Below are 17,892 nucleotides of genomic sequence, written 5' to 3'. Positions count from 1 at the left end.
CTTTTGAGTACCGGAATAAAATCCAAAAGTTCTTTTATTTTTGGCAAATCGATTATTTTCATAAATGCTTATCTGATCTTCGATCTTCCATGGCTTACTATATTCATTATCGTGGTCATTATACTACAATTTCTTATTCATGTATATTTTACGAGTCTCTAAGATGAATAATTTGTGTACTAGTTCAGTTTTTAAATGTTTCTCGGAGCTGCTGGACTTTCTAAGATTAGAAACGATTTGACTGGACTTTCACGCGAAAGTGTAAGACTTTGTAGGGCTTTTACCTAGAAGTGGGGACAAATATATGCCGGTGTTGTGAGTGTATTTCACTTTAGAAACAAATAATATTCAAATTTTATTATCATAATCACAATACTGTCCCATTGCTGGATATTGGTCTTCTCACAGAAGGAAGGATTAGTTTTAGACTAAAGTCCTCTATCCTTGATAAATGCGGTTTTGTAGTCTTCATACATTTTTTTTTTTTAGATAATTATGAAGAATTCTACATTCCCACATTCTTTATACTTCTCAATTTGTTTAAGAGAAGACTCTTGAGTCTTAACGACAGTTTTAAACTAATTTAAATAAGTATAAGACATTGAAAAATCAGTAGTGTAAGGAGGTAAGGGATTTGAACCCCGGACCCTAATTTGAGACAAATTCTTACAAGACTATCATTGGCTTTATTTATACCTTCGCTAACCAATGTCACGCGGTCATCGGCACCCAATTATTTGTTATGTTTGTCTTGTGCTCACCGCGCGTCACCGCACTGGTTTAGTGCTACTGCTAACTCAATTGTATGTGTTTACGACTCTTGGTTCCCAGTCATTGTGGACAAAACATATTATTGGTACTGGTTCAGTGATAATTGCTCGGTTGAAATTGTTTACAACTTCTGGTTATTAACAGACGAAAATGTTTAGGTTATCAATTCGAACTATTTTTTGTATTGTGTTAATAGCTACTCAGAATGTCTCGATTTATTGAAAAGATTTTAATGGCAGTACGTAAAACCTAGGTGGTCCTATTCTCCAGGTGTGGTCAAAAACTTCAAAAATAGAGTTATATTTAATGAACCGTTTACATGGCGCCGATCATATCAGTATGGGACAAAGTTCAGCGAGTTTTTAACAAAACTATATAATTAACCAACATTATACCTACTTAAAATAGTCATGTAACAAATTTTAGTAGTGATGTTGAAACCGGTATGCTTTTTGGCATATCTTTTTTACGTTCAAAGTTTAAAAAGTAACAAAGTAATACGTTTACGTAGGGCTCTATTTAACTATTAGTTTATTGACGTCACGACGTTTAGATGTGATGCTCAAAACAAAGTTGTTTCCTGATAGTGATAATGCAGTTTATCAGCCATTACAAATAATGGATATAAACATTAGGTATTGTTTGTATTAGAGTCCACAAATATAAATAGAATTCGAGAGTATGTCCATATGGTAATTTTGGAATGTGTTGAAAATATTTCGATGGTACTTCACATAAAGGTTTTTTGAAAGTGTGTAAGGAATGAATTGTCGAAATATTTATATGTACGTTTTCGGAAATATTTTAATTACAATGTAATTGTGTTGCTTTAATTATTTCAGAGTAATTATATATTTCGCGATGTATCAAATTTTGTTTATAGTTTCAAATGAAAACAATCAGTTAATGTTCTCAGCTGATTACTATCGTTTCGACTGAGAAGGATTTGTATTTTAATGTGTGAAATTTAAATATTTTAGAAAATTACTACGTATCTGATACGAGTAGGTACTATGACGTGATTTTATGCTATTCTTTCATGAAATAGTGTTAGTTATGAGAGACAAATTTGGAACGCCTTGTCTTTCTTACCACACCTTTCAATATAAGGCAGGGATAGGCCTGTTACGTTGATTATAGATGTGACAAATCATGATGTACTTAAATATGTCGTTCCTTGCCCTTAAAACTAATTCGTAACAAAGAAAGAATAATCTATTTCCTAACCTAACCTATCCTAACCATAACTATAATTGTTGCATAGTCTTCTTCGGTTTCCAGAAAGCCCCCGCCGCCACCCAAGAAAATATTCGAGTACCTAAACAAGCACGTGGTGGGCCAGGAGTACGCCAAGAAAGTGTTGTCGGTGGCGGTGTACAACCACTACAAGCGCATATACAACAACGTGACCAGCGGCACCCCGGCTGACGCACACCACCCCCTGCATCACACACACAGAGGTACATATACCATGACAATCTATACATATAAATAAAATTGTAGTGTCTGTTTTTAATATTGAAATAACCGCTTTTTATTACATGCATATGAATATACATACGGTACATACACCAAAATAATATTTTTTACAAATTTTTCTCTGTCTGTCTGTTTGTTCTGGCTAATCTCTGAAATGGCTGGACCGATTTTGACGGCACTTTTATTAGCAGGTAGCTGATGTAATAAGGAGTAACTTAGGCTACTTAGTCTTGACGATTTTTTTGTTTATGATATTGTTAGATTTTTTTTAACGCGGGTGAAACCGTGGGGCACAGGTAGTATCTTAATAAGCCTCTTTTAATTATGTTGAAGTAGCCTTACATGTACTATATTAAACATGTTTCACTTCATCAAAAGTTAACTACAAACACTGTCAAACCGCCATAAACCAAGTCAAACTCTATCCACACCTTTGAATGTGTAGGTTTGGTAATCGTGCAAACATAATATCCAGTTTTAGCCAAACTTGAACTGTACTTATCATAGTTTTTAAGTGTTTTAATTTTGGCTGGAGGTTGTGGTTATAACCTATTAAACGGCTTTGGCCAGAAACTACATTACACAACCAGTCAGATACTACATAACATGGTTTATTATTATGTTGGCCGCAGATTATCGTAAAGTAGTTTTGTCGTGGTCTTAACTTTAAATCTAGTAGCAACTTAGATCTTAAATTCAACTCCTGTTTTATTTTCAGTCACATGTACATGCAAGTGGGTTGCAAAAACGGTTATTGCTTCCATTATGTGGTCATTGCCACCTATGAAAATCCTTAGTTTTTATGAGCTTAACATAAGAATATATTGAGTAAAAAAGGATTAGTACGTACATGCGGTCGTAAATTAAAGTTTTTTATATCTTAGTATCCTACTTAGAAAACTCGATTTTGAAATCATCCTCGGTCGGTACACTCGGATATTTTTGTTTACCTGCATCTCGATAAATTGACATTAAGATAAAGTCAGTGGCCTCTCAAGGACATAAAGTGTTTCTCGACGCTCACCTTTAAGCCTGACCACTTACAGGCTATCGCTTGAACAAGTCGTTGTTTTAGCGATTAAGTGGTTAACGCGACTGTCAAAAGTTGCCTAGCGGCTATTTATGTCGTAGCTTAAGCAGCTATACAAATATAGCAAATGCATAAACAACCGACTGCTGACAGATTTTTCGAATTAAACATTCTACTCGTCCTATGCTCAAAGTACTAGGAGGGAGTTCGGCAGCTGCTTGAGTAACTGCTCAGTAGCTCAAGCGATAACATGGAAGCTCACGCAACCATCGTTCACGCGATAGTAGACAACGACATTTCTAAAGTAAATTGTGTAATAAGTAAAATATAAATTGTATTATAAATGATAGGTATTCATTATGTGATGTAAAACTTGCACCATAATTAAATATTTATGAGTACTTCAATGTAAACATTATTTTAAAAGGTGCACTTTATGCAATTCATGCATACGCTTCTCTATAGAGAAACGTCTTTCGAAGTAGCTAGTTGACTTCTAAAAATTGTAGTACAGAAGCCATTTTTTTAAATAAAATATGTACTACTAGTTTTAGCCCGCGGCTTCGCCCGTGTTTAAAAGAAAATAATATAACATACTAACATAAATAAGACTGAAAATTCGTACCTTCAACTTTGTTAAACATCATCACTTGATCAAATGCATAGTTTACGATTGAATGCTTACTAATATCAATTAAAATAATCGATGTTTTGGGCCCAAAAGATCGATTCTCTGATTAATCGTTCTTAGATCGCCATCCCCAGTTCACGTGGGATTTCCGGGATAAAAACTATCCTATGTCCTTTCTCGGGTCTCAGGCTATCTTTGTACAAATTTTCATTAACGGTTCAGTGGTTTGGGCGTGAAGAAGAGACAACCAGACAGACAGACAGACAGACAGATAGACAGACAGAGTTACTTTCGGATTTATAATATTAGTAAGGATGTAGGAGTGTCTACGTATCATAAGTTCGTAAATTATCTAGAAGTCATATTCAAGTGGTACTCAATCTCTTTGATGTCGGAATTTCTTACTCCTACAATGCTGAAAAACGTCCACGTGTTCATTCAACAAACACTAAATTTATACCTACCATTGTGTTTTAATAGATTCAAGTTCACACAAACGAAGGCCGACATTCAAAGGACTGTGAATTAACGTAATTGTATCAATTGGTTTTGATAGGCCGTTTATGGTTGGTACGATCAATTTCGACAGTCATGTTGTTAAGGTAAGGTTGAATTGGAGACCGAGGAAGGTCATGTTGTTTGCATATTGTTGTGTGGGTTATGGTTTTCGAATGTATGTAAGAATTTCTATTTCTTGGACATGGACTGCGGTATAAATGATTTAATGGTTTTTAACATTCATATGTTTAAACACCTCATGTGTGTCGGATTCGTCTTGATAGCGCGAGTGTCGTTTAATTGGGTACATTAAAATTTCAATAACAAAAAATCTGACTGCCAAAAAATTATTAACTGAAAAAGATAGTAATGTGGCCTATGTCACGTCCACTATGTAGTCAATCCTACGACACCTCATATGTATGTATGTTAAATCCGTCAAACTGTTTGTGCTGTATGGCCTGCTAAAGAATGAGATACTTACGCTTAAGAAAGATTACCTTTGGACTCGGGTAAAAATTAAAAATGGCGTTTTTAATTCGATTTTTTACCGCGAAATAGCAATTTATTTACGCAGTTCGCTTTCACATTTTTGAAAACGTATCTACGACTTGTTTTTCATATCATCTTATTTAAGATATACATATGTTGCTATGGCAAGGTCGAATTGCAGTTGGACGAAGGTCATATTGTTTTTGTATTTTCTCTGAGTACAATGTAATACTTATCATATCACCTAATTTATCACAAATGATTGTTCGACTATAGTTGCACAAAAATAAAATCATTATGCAATAATAAAATCATCCATTCGTCAGGTATTGTAAGTTTCGCCTTAAGCCTGACCCTTCTTAAGGGTTTTGACGTTGTCAGTTCGATGACAAAATTCGAATATCTCAAACCAACAGTATAAGTACTGTATATAATATTCGATTTCAAAAACTGTGATCCACTTTTTGTCCATTGTGAGAGTTGTCGCGGGCGTTACGATTTCGATTTTCGACAGCGTACCGAAGCGAGAGTGTATCGAATCGACTGTCAAACAGAACGATGTACCTGATTCAATGCCTTCCGTAAATACTCAGTACATCTCTGCTAGCGTATAGCTTTTTTGTCCGATTGATGAGCATGGGACTTCAATACTTACTAAGACTGAGTCTTGGCTTGGAGTATATTTCAGTGTCCGTGTTCCGTGTAGAAAGTTTATTAGCCATATTTAAATATAATTACTCTCAGTAAACCAGATGTAAGCATGGTCACTTAAATTATTCTTAAATTTGTACGACCGTCTATATACAGGGTGAATTTTTGAAATGGGCCTTCAGAGTCAAATCCGAAACTATAACAATTATTGAAAAAGAAGTTACGAAGCTGATCTTGATAGACACTTAAACTGCGTCATTACATTTTTTAAAATCTATTTCCCTAGCTGGGAATCGAACCAGTTTATTTTAAAAAAGAAAAGCATCCTATATTATTCCCTCATCGGATAATGTCGCTTATAAGGAATGATGTATGACAAACTAAAGCAAACGACATTTTTTAAAGAAAATACACAGCAGTGACTGAAACATGATCATTTTCTGACCAGTATAGTATGGAGTGAACACAGTCTCCTTCCAAATTTTTCTGTTACCTTCCCAAATTTTTAAATTTGTAACATATATTCGTTGTCTTCCAGATCTGTTGCACCTGAGCCACGCGGGCGGCGGCGGCGGCGGCGCGGAGGTGCTGGAGCGGCAGCACCACGAGCTGCGCCTCGACAAGAGCAACGTGCTGCTGCTCGGACCCACTGGCAGCGGTCAGTACACAACACACTCACATCTTCTTTTCAGTTCAAATATACTTCTCACATCTTCTATTTAGTACACACATGGGTACTAATCACATCTCCTATTCAGTATATACACACATACTCACATCTACTTCTATATACGATCCAACATGTCAACATACCGCACTGAATCTTTCTAAGGTTTATATAGAATTATTATATATTAATTATAACTTTTATTATATAGAAATATATGGCATCTACGGCACAAGGACTACGAGGTTGAGACTAAAATTGTTGAAACCTTTATTTTATATTATTATATTCTCTTTGCTTTTCGAATGAGAAAGAATCTAGAACATAATATAATAGGCCAAGATATTTTAACACTCTTCACACACCTCTGGAACTTTATGTAGAGTATAAAGCAAATAGTAATTATGTTCTTTACCTTATTTTTATGTTTAGAGAAAGTGCTTATGAATTTCAGAGATTTCTTTGTGAGAATGATTTCAGGCCTCTAATTTGAGAATACCTGAATTCGTATAATTTATCATAATTCTAATAAAACAATATTGCGCACTAATCGTATTGGCATTTTCCTGTCAAATAATAATAAGTATTTGTAAACAAAGCCTGTTATGCCTTATCTGATATGATATCATATTCGAAGCCAATGTATTGTTAGGAGATAAATTTTATATACAAAATATTAACATGCACTCAACGTAAAACACCGAGTAAATTATTAGTTAAAAGGCTGGAAATTAAAATATTTATAGGTATAATGATATCGCCGCTTGTTTTATTTATAAACTAGATGGCGCTATCACAATGTGTTACAATAAAATAAGCAAGTCATGATACTTGCATAAACGGTGAAGGAAAACATCATGAGGAAACCTGCATGTCTGAGAGTTTGAAATCAAGGGTCTGTAATGTCTAACAATTCGCACTTGGCCAGCACGGTGGACTATAGCCTAAGACACTCTGAGACCCACGCCTAGCAGAGGCACAGGAATGGTTTAACAACGATAATTTAATCAATTAAAATTAATTAAGTAACTTCTTTCCCCTGGTAAAAATACACTCTGAGCTGTTTTCTAAATTTAAAATAAATACACATTCAGAAAACACTATTATTGGGGTAACACATTATTGCATTGATATGACGATATGATACGAAGTTTCGTATCATATCGTCATATCAATGCAATAATGAACTGAGCTGAGCTGAACTGAAATGAGCTGAACATGTTTATCTTGCAGTAGCAGTCTGTAATGTTAGTTCATGAACGTTTTCAACACATGGGCATGCATGTGATAGTTGCAAGTCACGCGTAATGTGTTACAGCGATAACATCCGACGAACGGTCGTTTCTTAATGGCTTTATTAGTTCCGATACATTACCTTCTCCTACCGACTGCGTTACACGCTATGTATGCGTTGTGTAATACAATTAACAGTAAATAAAATGAAGGTATTAGCATTTTTTATAGTTAAACTTTAGTCGGTAAATTCTAGATCCTAGATTTAATTTACATGTCGTAAAAGAGCAGTTATACCTCTCCGATCGAACCATTCGTTCCTCCAAATTCTTGTTCAACCATCTTTCAATAATAATGATAAATACAAATTTCATTATGAAATAAGCATGTACCAGCTACTCCAGCTGCTTTTGTGATTCAGTATCTTTTTTTCGCTCACTGATACACATTTCTTAGTTTGTTTGGTTCTGACTACCTTTTGTAGCGACTGTGTTTGGAGGTCCCCCAGGATGGGGGGCTCGGGGCGGACCGCCCCTTCCGCCCTCCGTCTTAAGCCGCCATAGTATCTATTTTGTGTTAATCCAACTTGACAAAAAAGAAGTATTTATTTAAATATTCGTCGGTTATGATCCACAGGTAAGACGTTGTTAGCGCAGACGATCGCGCAGTGCCTGGACGTGCCGTTCGCGATCTGCGACTGCACCACGCTCACGCAGGCCGGCTACGTCGGCGAGGACATAGAGAGCGTCATCGCCAAGCTGCTGCAAGATGCTAATTTCAAGTGAGAACATTATAAATGCCATTTACCTATTATAAGGGGCCATGCATAAATTACGACACGCGAATTTCTTGATTTTTTGACCCCTCCCCCGTCCTTGTCAAAGTTAGTCACATTTTGTGAGACCCCCTCCCTAGTATGATGAGAAAAAAATCTATTATGTAATCTTGAAATACCAATCAAAAGAAACATTTAATCAAGACACTGTTAATTTTTAATGAGTTTTAAGACAGTTGTAATCTTTGGGTATATAGGGTGAACTTTAAATCGTGCGTATATGGTGAAATTCGAATCTATTAGCGAAATTTATGATGTGTGTGTATAATATTATGTTCGTACTGATACTATGGTGTATGCGTGATATTGTAGTGTGGAGCGCGCGCAGACGGGCATCGTGTTCCTGGACGAGGTGGACAAGATCGGCGCCGTGCCCGGCATCCACCAGCTGCGCGACGTGGGCGGTACGAACAATTTATATCAACTGTATCTACTTTTAGCCATAACGTTAAAGTCAATTATAGATCAACGTTACTATTTTCGCCCTATATTTGTTTTATGAAAAATTGATTAAGGAATTGTCAAGAATAAGAATGCATTTGTAACTATGACCTCTGTTAGGAGTCAATTTGAAGTTGATTACAGATTTCTATGAACAGCAGTGACTATTTAGTACCAGGTGGACTGCATATTTGTTTTTTTTACTTTGTTTTTTAATATTATAAAAAATATTTTTTTACATCCCAAACTTGTAAATATAGCTCATCTGTATATTGTGTAACTTAGTTTATTCCCTTCATTCCAAACGTGCCCAATGTGCTTAAAGAAAATTTCACTTCAAATATCTACTCGTTTTTTACCAGAAATCCCCAAAGATTAGATGAATTTTTTTCGTTAACCAATTCTAATAGGTAGCTGCAATATTACAGTTACGCTCACATATCACACAGTAACATAATGTATATTGTGTGTAGGCGAGGGCGTGCAGCAGGGCATGCTGAAGATGCTGGAGGGCGCGGTGGTGTCGGTGCCGGAGCGCAACTCGCGCAAGCTGCGCGGCGACGCCGTGCAGGTCGACACCACCAACATACTGTTCGTGGCCAGCGGCGCATACAACGGACTCGATAGGTTGGTACCGGTTTTAATACTTAAAATTTGTGCAATGATATTTTTCTTTGATTTCATTTGTTTTATGAGTAAAACTGTGACTTAAGGTTATTGAATTAATGTTGTTTTTGTAGTGAAATAAAAGTATTAAAAAAAGGAGGGGAAAATACTGCAATGGCACATCAGTGGTCAATTAAATAAATCAATGCGTTCTACACTCACAGCCCCACACTAGGATTCCCTGTGTCGTAGGTGCCATGGACACACACATAGACAAATTCACAAACACCCAGACCCAGAAACATAAATTTAAATTCATCATTTAGATATCTGTCTGGCCGGAGATCGAACCCGGGTCCTCTGCGCGTCAAACCGGTATGGTGGGCGCTCCGCCACGCGGGTCGTCATTTATTTTAACATTTAGAATTGGCACGGAATTAGGAGCTGTCCGAAATTAATTTTCGTTTGCGAAGTAATGTTTTATTAATTTTTAAAGGTGTAACAATTTATATACACATATATTATATTTATATATAGATTAAAAAAGTTTAAATATCGAAATTGTTGTGTCAGATTTAAAACTCCCAATCTATGAAAACTTTATTTTTTTAATGACAATCCGGTGCAGGTTGGTGCAGCGTCGCAACAACGAGAAGTACCTCGGCTTCGGCGCCTGGGACCCGCGCTCGGGCCGCCGCGCCGCGCTCGCCGCCGCCGCCGCTGATGCCTCGCCACTGGACTCCGCCCGGGCCGAGGGCGACGAGCGCGACGCCTGGCTGCGCAAGGTGCAGGCGCGGGACCTCATCGACTTCGGCATGATCCCCGTGAGTACCGCCCGCACTGACCTCACCACTAGACTCCGCCCGGGCCGAGGGCGACGAGCGCGACGCCTGGCTGCGCAAGGTGCAGGCGCGGGACCTCATCGACTTCGGCATGATCCCCGTGAGTACCGCCCGCACTGACGCTACTCACCTGTCACTAGCTCACTAGCCTTCTGGTAGGTGACGCGACGTAGCTCACCCGCCTGATTAGCTCGCCCTTACTAGGTGACGCGACGTAGCTCACCCGCCTGATTAGCTCGCCCTTACTAGGTGACGCGACGTAGCTCACCCGCCTGATTAGCTCGCCCTTACTAGGTGACGCGACGTAGCTCACCCGCCTGATTAGCTCGCCCTTACTAGGTGACGCGACGTAGCTCACCCGCCTGATTAGCTCGCCCTTACTAGGTGACACGACGTAGCTCACCCGCCTGATTAGCTCGCCCTTACTAGGTGACGCGACGTAGCTCACCCGCCTGATTAGCTCGCCCTTACTAGGTGACGCGACGTAGCTCACCCGCCTGATTAGCTCGCCCTTACTAGGTGACGCGACGTAGCTCACCCGCCTGATTAGCTCGCCCTTACTAGGTGACGCGACGTAGCTCACCCGCCCGATTAGCTCGCCCTTACTACGTGATGCGACGTAGTTCATCCGTCTGACTAACTTACCCTCCTGGTAGGTGACGCGACGAAGCTCATCCGTTTTGACTAACTTATCCTCGTGGTAGGTGATGCGACGTAGCTTACCCGTCTGACTAGCTCACTCTCCTAGTAAGTGATGCGACGTAGCTCACCCGTCTAGTAGATGATAAGATGTATGTAGCTCACCCGCCGGGCTAATTCACCCTGTCGGTAAGTGGTGTAATGTATCTTATTCATCACGTTACTAGCTCATCCTGTCCGTAAGTGACCTTATGTACTAAATATCTCGATAAGACAAGATAAATGAAATAAAATTCTATTAATAATGAAATAATATTTGTTTCAGGAATTCGTAGGCAGATTCCCAGTGCTGGTTCCCTTCCACAGTCTCAACGAAAACCTTTTAGTACGGATACTCACTGAACCTAAAAACGCTATCGTAAGTACACTTTTAATTTTCTTTTGCCATATATTTTATGTACATAAAATAATATAGCAATAAAATTATGTCGCGTTACGTATCGTATATTAAGTTTTCACGTCATCCTGCAGGTAGCACAGTACAAGTTGCTGTTCGCGATGGATAAATGCGAGCTGTCGTTCAGTGATGACGCGCTAAAGGCGGTCGCCGGGCTCGCCATGGAGAGGAAGACGGGCGCGCGGGGGCTAAGGGCCATCATGGTGAGTGTTTAAAATTAATAAATCCTTTCTAGAGTTCCTCACTAGTGTTAACATGTTATTGTAATGCCGCGTCCACACGCTTACCAAACAGCCACAAATTCAAGCGTGTAGCTATACGCATGTAGGTTTGCAATAGCTTTTGAGTAAGTCAAAAGTTTGTAGAGGGCTTGAAGTATGCGGAAAACATTAAGCATGCGGACGTGGCATTCAGTTCTATATAAGGCTCCCAAGGGGCGTACAAATTGGGCGAATGTGTCACGCATGCGCAACGCGTGCCCTGCACGCGCCGCACGGGAACAGTGTCTGTGTCCATTTGCCGCGATTCTGCTCACGTGCAACGTCAACTACGACTCACGTGCGGCTCGCGGCGTGCGACGCGCGCGGTGCGCGCCATGCGTGCGCACGCAGATCATGCAGTCCAGTTCGTTCCGGTATTATTCGAAAGCGGTGGTGCAGCTCCCATGCGGCGCCCGGCGTGCGCGCGCAGTGCGCAGGAGCGGCGTGTACACAATCCACACGTAACGCATTCGCGGCGCATTCGCCAGATTTATTTGGACCCTAACATTCATGATTATGGTGTTAAATTTACAGGAGAACCTGCTCCTGGAGGTGATGTTCGAGATCCCCGGGTCGGACATAACGTCGGTGCACGTGCACGAGGGCTGCGTGTCGCGCGCGGAGCCGCCGCACACCACGCGCCGCGCCGCCCCGCACCGCGCGCGCAGCGACGACCGCGACCTGTCCTCGGTGCGCCTGCACAACTGTACGTACACTGCACACCGCACACACCCCGCACCGCACCGCACCGCACACCGCACCCCGCACCGCGCGCGCAGCGACGACCGCGACCTGTCCTCGGTGCGCCTGCACAACTGTACGTACACTGCACACCGCACACACCCCGCACCGCACCGCACCGCACACCGCACCCCGCACCGCGCGCGCAGCGACGACCGCGACCTGTCCTCGGTGCGCCTGCACAACTGTACGTACACTGCACACCGCACACACCCCGCACCGCACCGCACCGCACACCGCACCCCGCACCGCGCGCGCAGCGACGACCGCGACCTGTCCTCGGTGCGCCTGCACAACTGTACGTACACTGCACACCGCACACACCCCGCACCGCACCGCACCGCACACCGCACCCCGCACCGCGCGCGCAGCGACGACCGCGACCTGTCCTCGGTGCGCCTGCACAACTGTACGTACACTGCACACCGCACACACCCCGCACCGCACCGCACCGCACACCGCACCCCGCACCGCGCGCGCAGCGACGACCGCGACCTGTCCTCGGTGCGCCTGCACAACTGTACGTACACTGCACACCGCACACACCCCGCACCGCACCGCACCGCACACCGCACCGCACGCGCAGCGACGACCGCGACCTGTCCTCGGTGCGCCTGCACAACTGTACGTACACTGCACACCGCACACACCCCGCACCGCACCGCACACCGCACCCCGCACCGCGCGCGCAGCGACGACCGCGACCTGTCCTCGGTGCGCCTGCACAACTGTACGTACACTGTACACCGCACACACCCCGCACCGCACCGCACCGCACACCGCACCCCACACCGCGTGCGCAGTGATTTGAACACACAAAACAGCACTACACTACACCACACCAAACCAAGCCTCACCCCTCCACATTCCGAACCGCGCCACGTGCCGCTGCGCGACGCTATACCGCGCCCATCGCATTACATCACGCCACACCCCGCTGTAATGACACAACGTGACACACTGTGCTATATTGCGTGACACAGAGTTATAACAGCCTATACCGCACCACAACTTACTAAATCGCACTGGACTTCACTACATTGTACACGGGACACCTTTCTTAATCTAACAAAAATATGGGTAACACGTATACTTTACATTATTATACGATTGGTATTTGGTATCAAACCAATATTTTTATAAAATTCGGATAGTTTCCGTCAACGTTGTTTTTTCTTACAGGAGATACAAATTAACGAAGCGCTGTGGCCGCGAACACAGAACGGATGTTCAGTATGATATTATGTTAGTAGATGTAAAAAATAGAGGTTTAATCGTGGAGTCGTGCCCCTGACGTTTTAATGTACAATCTACATATAAGTAAAAATTATATGTCAGTTAAAATTAAATGTTCAAAAAATACCTTAAAATCGATATTTATATGATATGGTAATCAAAATAAAGGTCAAACATAAAAAGTAAGACCGCCAATAATAGCGGCTTGTTATGTAGCTTTAGAACCTAGGATATTGTGGACCCAAAAGATAGTTTAAAACTTTTGGCACCCATATTGCGTAAAGCTAAAAGTAAAGGGGCGCGACAACGTGATTGGTAGAAGGATAGAATTTTAGTTGTTGTTAGAATTGATTTTCTTTTTTTTAGACGTATCGTATGAATTTGAAGCCATTAACATTTTGCTTGAGAACCCATTATGAAGTTCAAAATATCGTTACTGTTGCTTTGGTTGGTTCCTTTTAAAAATATTGTCCGTGATCGGGTTTTTTAATTACCAAATCACATGACATGAACGTGATGTGCGATACATTACGTTACGTTATGTCGATATCATATACCGAAAAAATATTTTTTCTGCAAATTATGCGATATTTACTCTCAGGATTTTATGAAAAATCACTTATGTTTTTTCCCAAACGCTTCAAAAAAACTTCGAAAAAGCATTTAATTGTATTCAAAAGAAAGGTCTAGAATGAAGTCGTAGTCGTACAATACATAATTATGAAAAAAGTTGAAGTTTCGAAAAATATCTAAAAATACATACAGAAAGTAGTTGTATTTTTAGCACTATCTCCGTTTATACATGCTGATATATTCGCTGGTCTCACGGCAAATTAACAATATGACAAAAACAAATGTTTGCATGCTAGATAAAAATGAATTTCGGATTGTTTTTTTTTTTGCTTTTAATTATTTTTGTATTAAATAGTTAAGGTAAAGTAGAGAAGAAATAGTTCTATTCTAAAGTAGTAATATTTTTTTTGTATTGTCAGATGTCTCCTTGTATATGCATGCTAGTATTTTAAATTTGATCAATTATTTGTTTTTCATTAATGCTCGTTTAATTTATACTTTATGAAGAGTTAAACCTGTTACAAGTTATTGTTGTAAAATAGTTGTTACGTCCGTTACACATTTTTCTGTTATTATTTTTAATGTTTATTTGATTTGCAAATGAATTAAAAAAGCAGTCGAATATTTTTTTTCATATGAATGATTTAAAATTTTGTCAACAGAAATATCCGTCTTGATTTATCTGCTGTTGAAAGTAAAAATAAACTGCGTTTGCAAGCGTGCACATTTGAACACACATGGATTTTTGTGTTTCAAATGTGCTACAGAGTTTCAGTAGTTTTGAAACAGTGTATCATTTCACCTATTTTGTTTAATTTCATACTATTACGGATTATTAAATAATTGACATATTTTGATGTATTTCCCAGGAACTGTCTTCCCCGGCGCCGCGCCGCTCGCCGCGCGCTGCGCTGCAGTAGCGGCGCTGCGGACCTCGCGCGCGGCTGTTCCAACTATACGTAGGATTGGTTTTACTAGCGAATATTACAATTTTATACAAGATACTACCGGTTTCAATAGAGACAAGTTTAGAAAAAGTATAGAAAAGACTAAAGAAATAGAATGAAAATCATCAAATTCTCAAAGGAGATTATATATTATCAGATAGATGAAGATCGCATAAAATAATTAAAGAGGTACTTTCAGCGGATGTATCCATATGACCCGATAGTAAAACATTTTAAGGCTCATAATTACATAAAGATCCAGTGTTAAGTTTAAAAACAAAATTGTACTAGAATCTTACTAAAATGTTATAAACATTTTTTCCAAATCTGCAACTGGAGTATACTGTTGACGAAATGAAATTATAATAAAGAACATTTCATTGGCCAATTAAAATTGTATGCGACAAAGACATTCTATAAACGGAATGTCTTTCACACTAAAAATATATAGGACTCTAAATGTTAAAATATATTTTGTTTACTTTATACGATTCTTAATATAAATTTTGATGATTTCCCGATACTCATTGCAAGCGACTTGTAAAGCTCCGTCCAAACCAATGCGATTACTGTTCGCTAAGGCTCGTTAAAATAATACATGTGGTTTTTGATAGACGTTGTTATAGCTTGGATGAACCTTATTTTAGTTACAACAAAATGTGTATTGACATAGTGAAAACCTCCAATGGTGGAAATGGAAATTGAAAATGCATCCTTATTTTGCAGCGAATGTTTATCAATTAATTCGAAAAAAACTGATGTAATTCGTTAATTTGAACGGAGCTCAACTATGAATAAAACGATCTCGTATCACATCACAGTTAATATATGTGAATACCATCGAATAATTCATTTCCAACGTTGCCCGGTAAGGCAGGCGTATGTGACAATAATCATTGATGATTATAGATATGAAGAATAGGTAAAATATGATTAAAAATACTCAAAAGAGTTTAGCAAAGTTTTAGAAAATCTTGCAATCCGTAAGCCCTCTGCAGCGTGGGTTTGCTACATAGGGTGGAACAACTGGAGTATTCTCCACCATACTGAGAAGGAAATCTTAGCAAGAATTGCAATTTTAAAATTAAACTTGAAAATTTATAGTAAAATCCTTTTTTTACCCGACTGCCAAGGAAGGGTTATGTTTTTCGCGCGTATCTTGTATGTTTGTCTTTCTTTATTTGATCCGATCTAACAAACGGCTGGATGAATTTCAACAGTTAAGGTGTCATTATATTTGTCTCAATGACCCGAGTGTCCTTAGATAGGTGTTAGTAATAAAAAAAATAAATGGCGGATTTTTGGCGCGAAATAGTAACACATTTAAAATAAAAAGTTAGCCGAACCTATCGAGTAGGGTATCAAATGAAAGGAAATTAAACGAAGATTATAAAAACATATTTGTATATATATAAAACAGCAAGGTGACTGACTGACTGACTAACTAAATGACTTTTTCATTTTTCAGAAATCAACGTACAGCCTAAACCAAGGACCTTACACTTCTGAAATTTTGCACATAGGTTCTCTATATAGCGTGAATAAGTACTAAGAAAGGCCTTTTGGAAATTCTACCCTAAAGAGGGTAAAATAGGGTAAAACAGTTTTTTTGAAATCCTTTAATTTTGAAGCAACTACTATAAAATTTTGTATTTGGCTTTCTGGATAGGAACAAGGACGCACTTATTTATCGCCGTCCGAAAAATCAACCCCGTAGAGAGTAAAATAAGGGTTTAAAGTTCATTTGAACAATCGTCAATTTTGAAGCAAACACTATGAAATTTTGCATCAGGCTTGTTAGATAAAAGTAATGAAATTCTACCTCTAACGAGGTAAAATAATGACCGAAACTTTAATTTACTGAAGTTATATATTTTATAGACCGTAAATGGTGGATTTTTTCGCGAAATACGAGTAGTAACACATTTTAAAAAAGTTAACCAAACCTATCGAGTAGGGTGTCAAAATACAGGAAATTAAGAGGAGATTACACATACATTATATAATATATCTTATATATAAAATTCTCGTGTTAGTTACCGTACTCCTCCGAAACGGCTTCACCGATTTTCACCTAATTTTATATACATATTTAGTAGGTCTGAGAATCGGCCACTATCTATATTTTTTTACCCCTAAGTGATAAGGGTAAGTAATGTTCACCCTTAATTTTTTTTTATTTATTTGGCAACACAACGTTTGCAGGGTCAGCTAATACATATATACTCGTATATACACATCAAGATGACTGTCTGACTAAATGAGTGAGTTGCTGTACCAGAGATCGACGCAAAGGGAAACCGCTGAACTTAAGCGTGCTGGAATTTTACACATTTTTTAGGTTCTTTATATAGCGTAAATGAGCACTAAGAGGATAAAATAGGATAATATTGTTTGAACATCTTTTGTTTTTGAAGCAGACACCTACTATGAAACTTTGTTTGTGGCTTTCTGGATAAAACTAACGAAATGCCTATTTCACTGCTTTTGGAAATTCTACTTCAGCCTTTTTGGTGCAGTCGGGTTTTTGATTTTTTTAATTAATTACTTGTTAATTCAGTGATCTTACTCGTGGTTCCTTATCATTAACTTAATTTTGTGTGTCTAAAATAAAATATAATATTATGTTGTATCGTCAGCCGCCATACAACATTGTTCTTGTGATGTAAATTACTGTAAATATACTAAATAATAGTTATAAAAGTTTTATATTTAAGGTATAATAATTTAGGCTTTTTTTCTATGCTCAGCTAAGTTGTAATTACGAAAACTGGCAAGATACTGTTTGAGTTGGCATCACTGTGAGAAATTTAGATTGACGTTTAGTTTTTACTGTTATACATAATTATCTTTATTTTAAAAA

The 17,892-nt window shown here is 39.2% G+C and overlaps 1 protein-coding gene across 2 annotated transcripts in view; it reads left to right on the top strand.

Moving 5' to 3' along the window:
* The window catches only part of ClpX (Caseinolytic protease chaperone subunit), a 43,256-nt gene extending 27,113 nt beyond the window's left edge, over positions 1-16,143 (top strand). Inside the window, exons 4-14 of one of the 2 annotated variants that reach the window (XM_073081877.1) lie at positions 2,053-2,231; positions 6,091-6,210; positions 8,089-8,233; positions 8,600-8,691; positions 9,202-9,355; positions 9,963-10,158; positions 11,141-11,233; positions 11,347-11,475; positions 12,067-12,222; positions 13,456-13,506; positions 14,952-16,143. In XM_073081877.1, coding sequence (XP_072937978.1) covers positions 2,053-2,231; positions 6,091-6,210; positions 8,089-8,233; positions 8,600-8,691; positions 9,202-9,355; positions 9,963-10,158; positions 11,141-11,233; positions 11,347-11,475; positions 12,067-12,222; positions 13,456-13,506; positions 14,952-15,002 — 1,366 coding nt within the window. In that variant the 3' untranslated portion in view covers positions 15,003-16,143. Of the gene's footprint in view, positions 1-2,052; positions 2,232-6,090; positions 6,211-8,088; positions 8,234-8,599; positions 8,692-9,201; positions 9,356-9,962; positions 10,277-11,140; positions 11,234-11,346; positions 11,476-12,066; positions 12,223-13,455; positions 13,507-14,951 lie in introns of those variants that run through there. The other variant, XM_073081876.1, reaches the window with a different exon arrangement.
* The last annotated feature ends 1,749 nt before the right edge of the window (positions 16,144-17,892 follow it).

Source organism: Epargyreus clarus, unplaced genomic scaffold (genome assembly GCF_041222505.1).
Source record: "Epargyreus clarus isolate Ecla_fem2 unplaced genomic scaffold, WU_Ecla_fem_2.2 ptg000017l, whole genome shotgun sequence".
Taxonomy (NCBI): Eukaryota; Metazoa; Arthropoda; class Insecta; order Lepidoptera; family Hesperiidae; genus Epargyreus; species Epargyreus clarus.
This window is presented reverse-complemented; position numbering and strand designations above follow the sequence as displayed.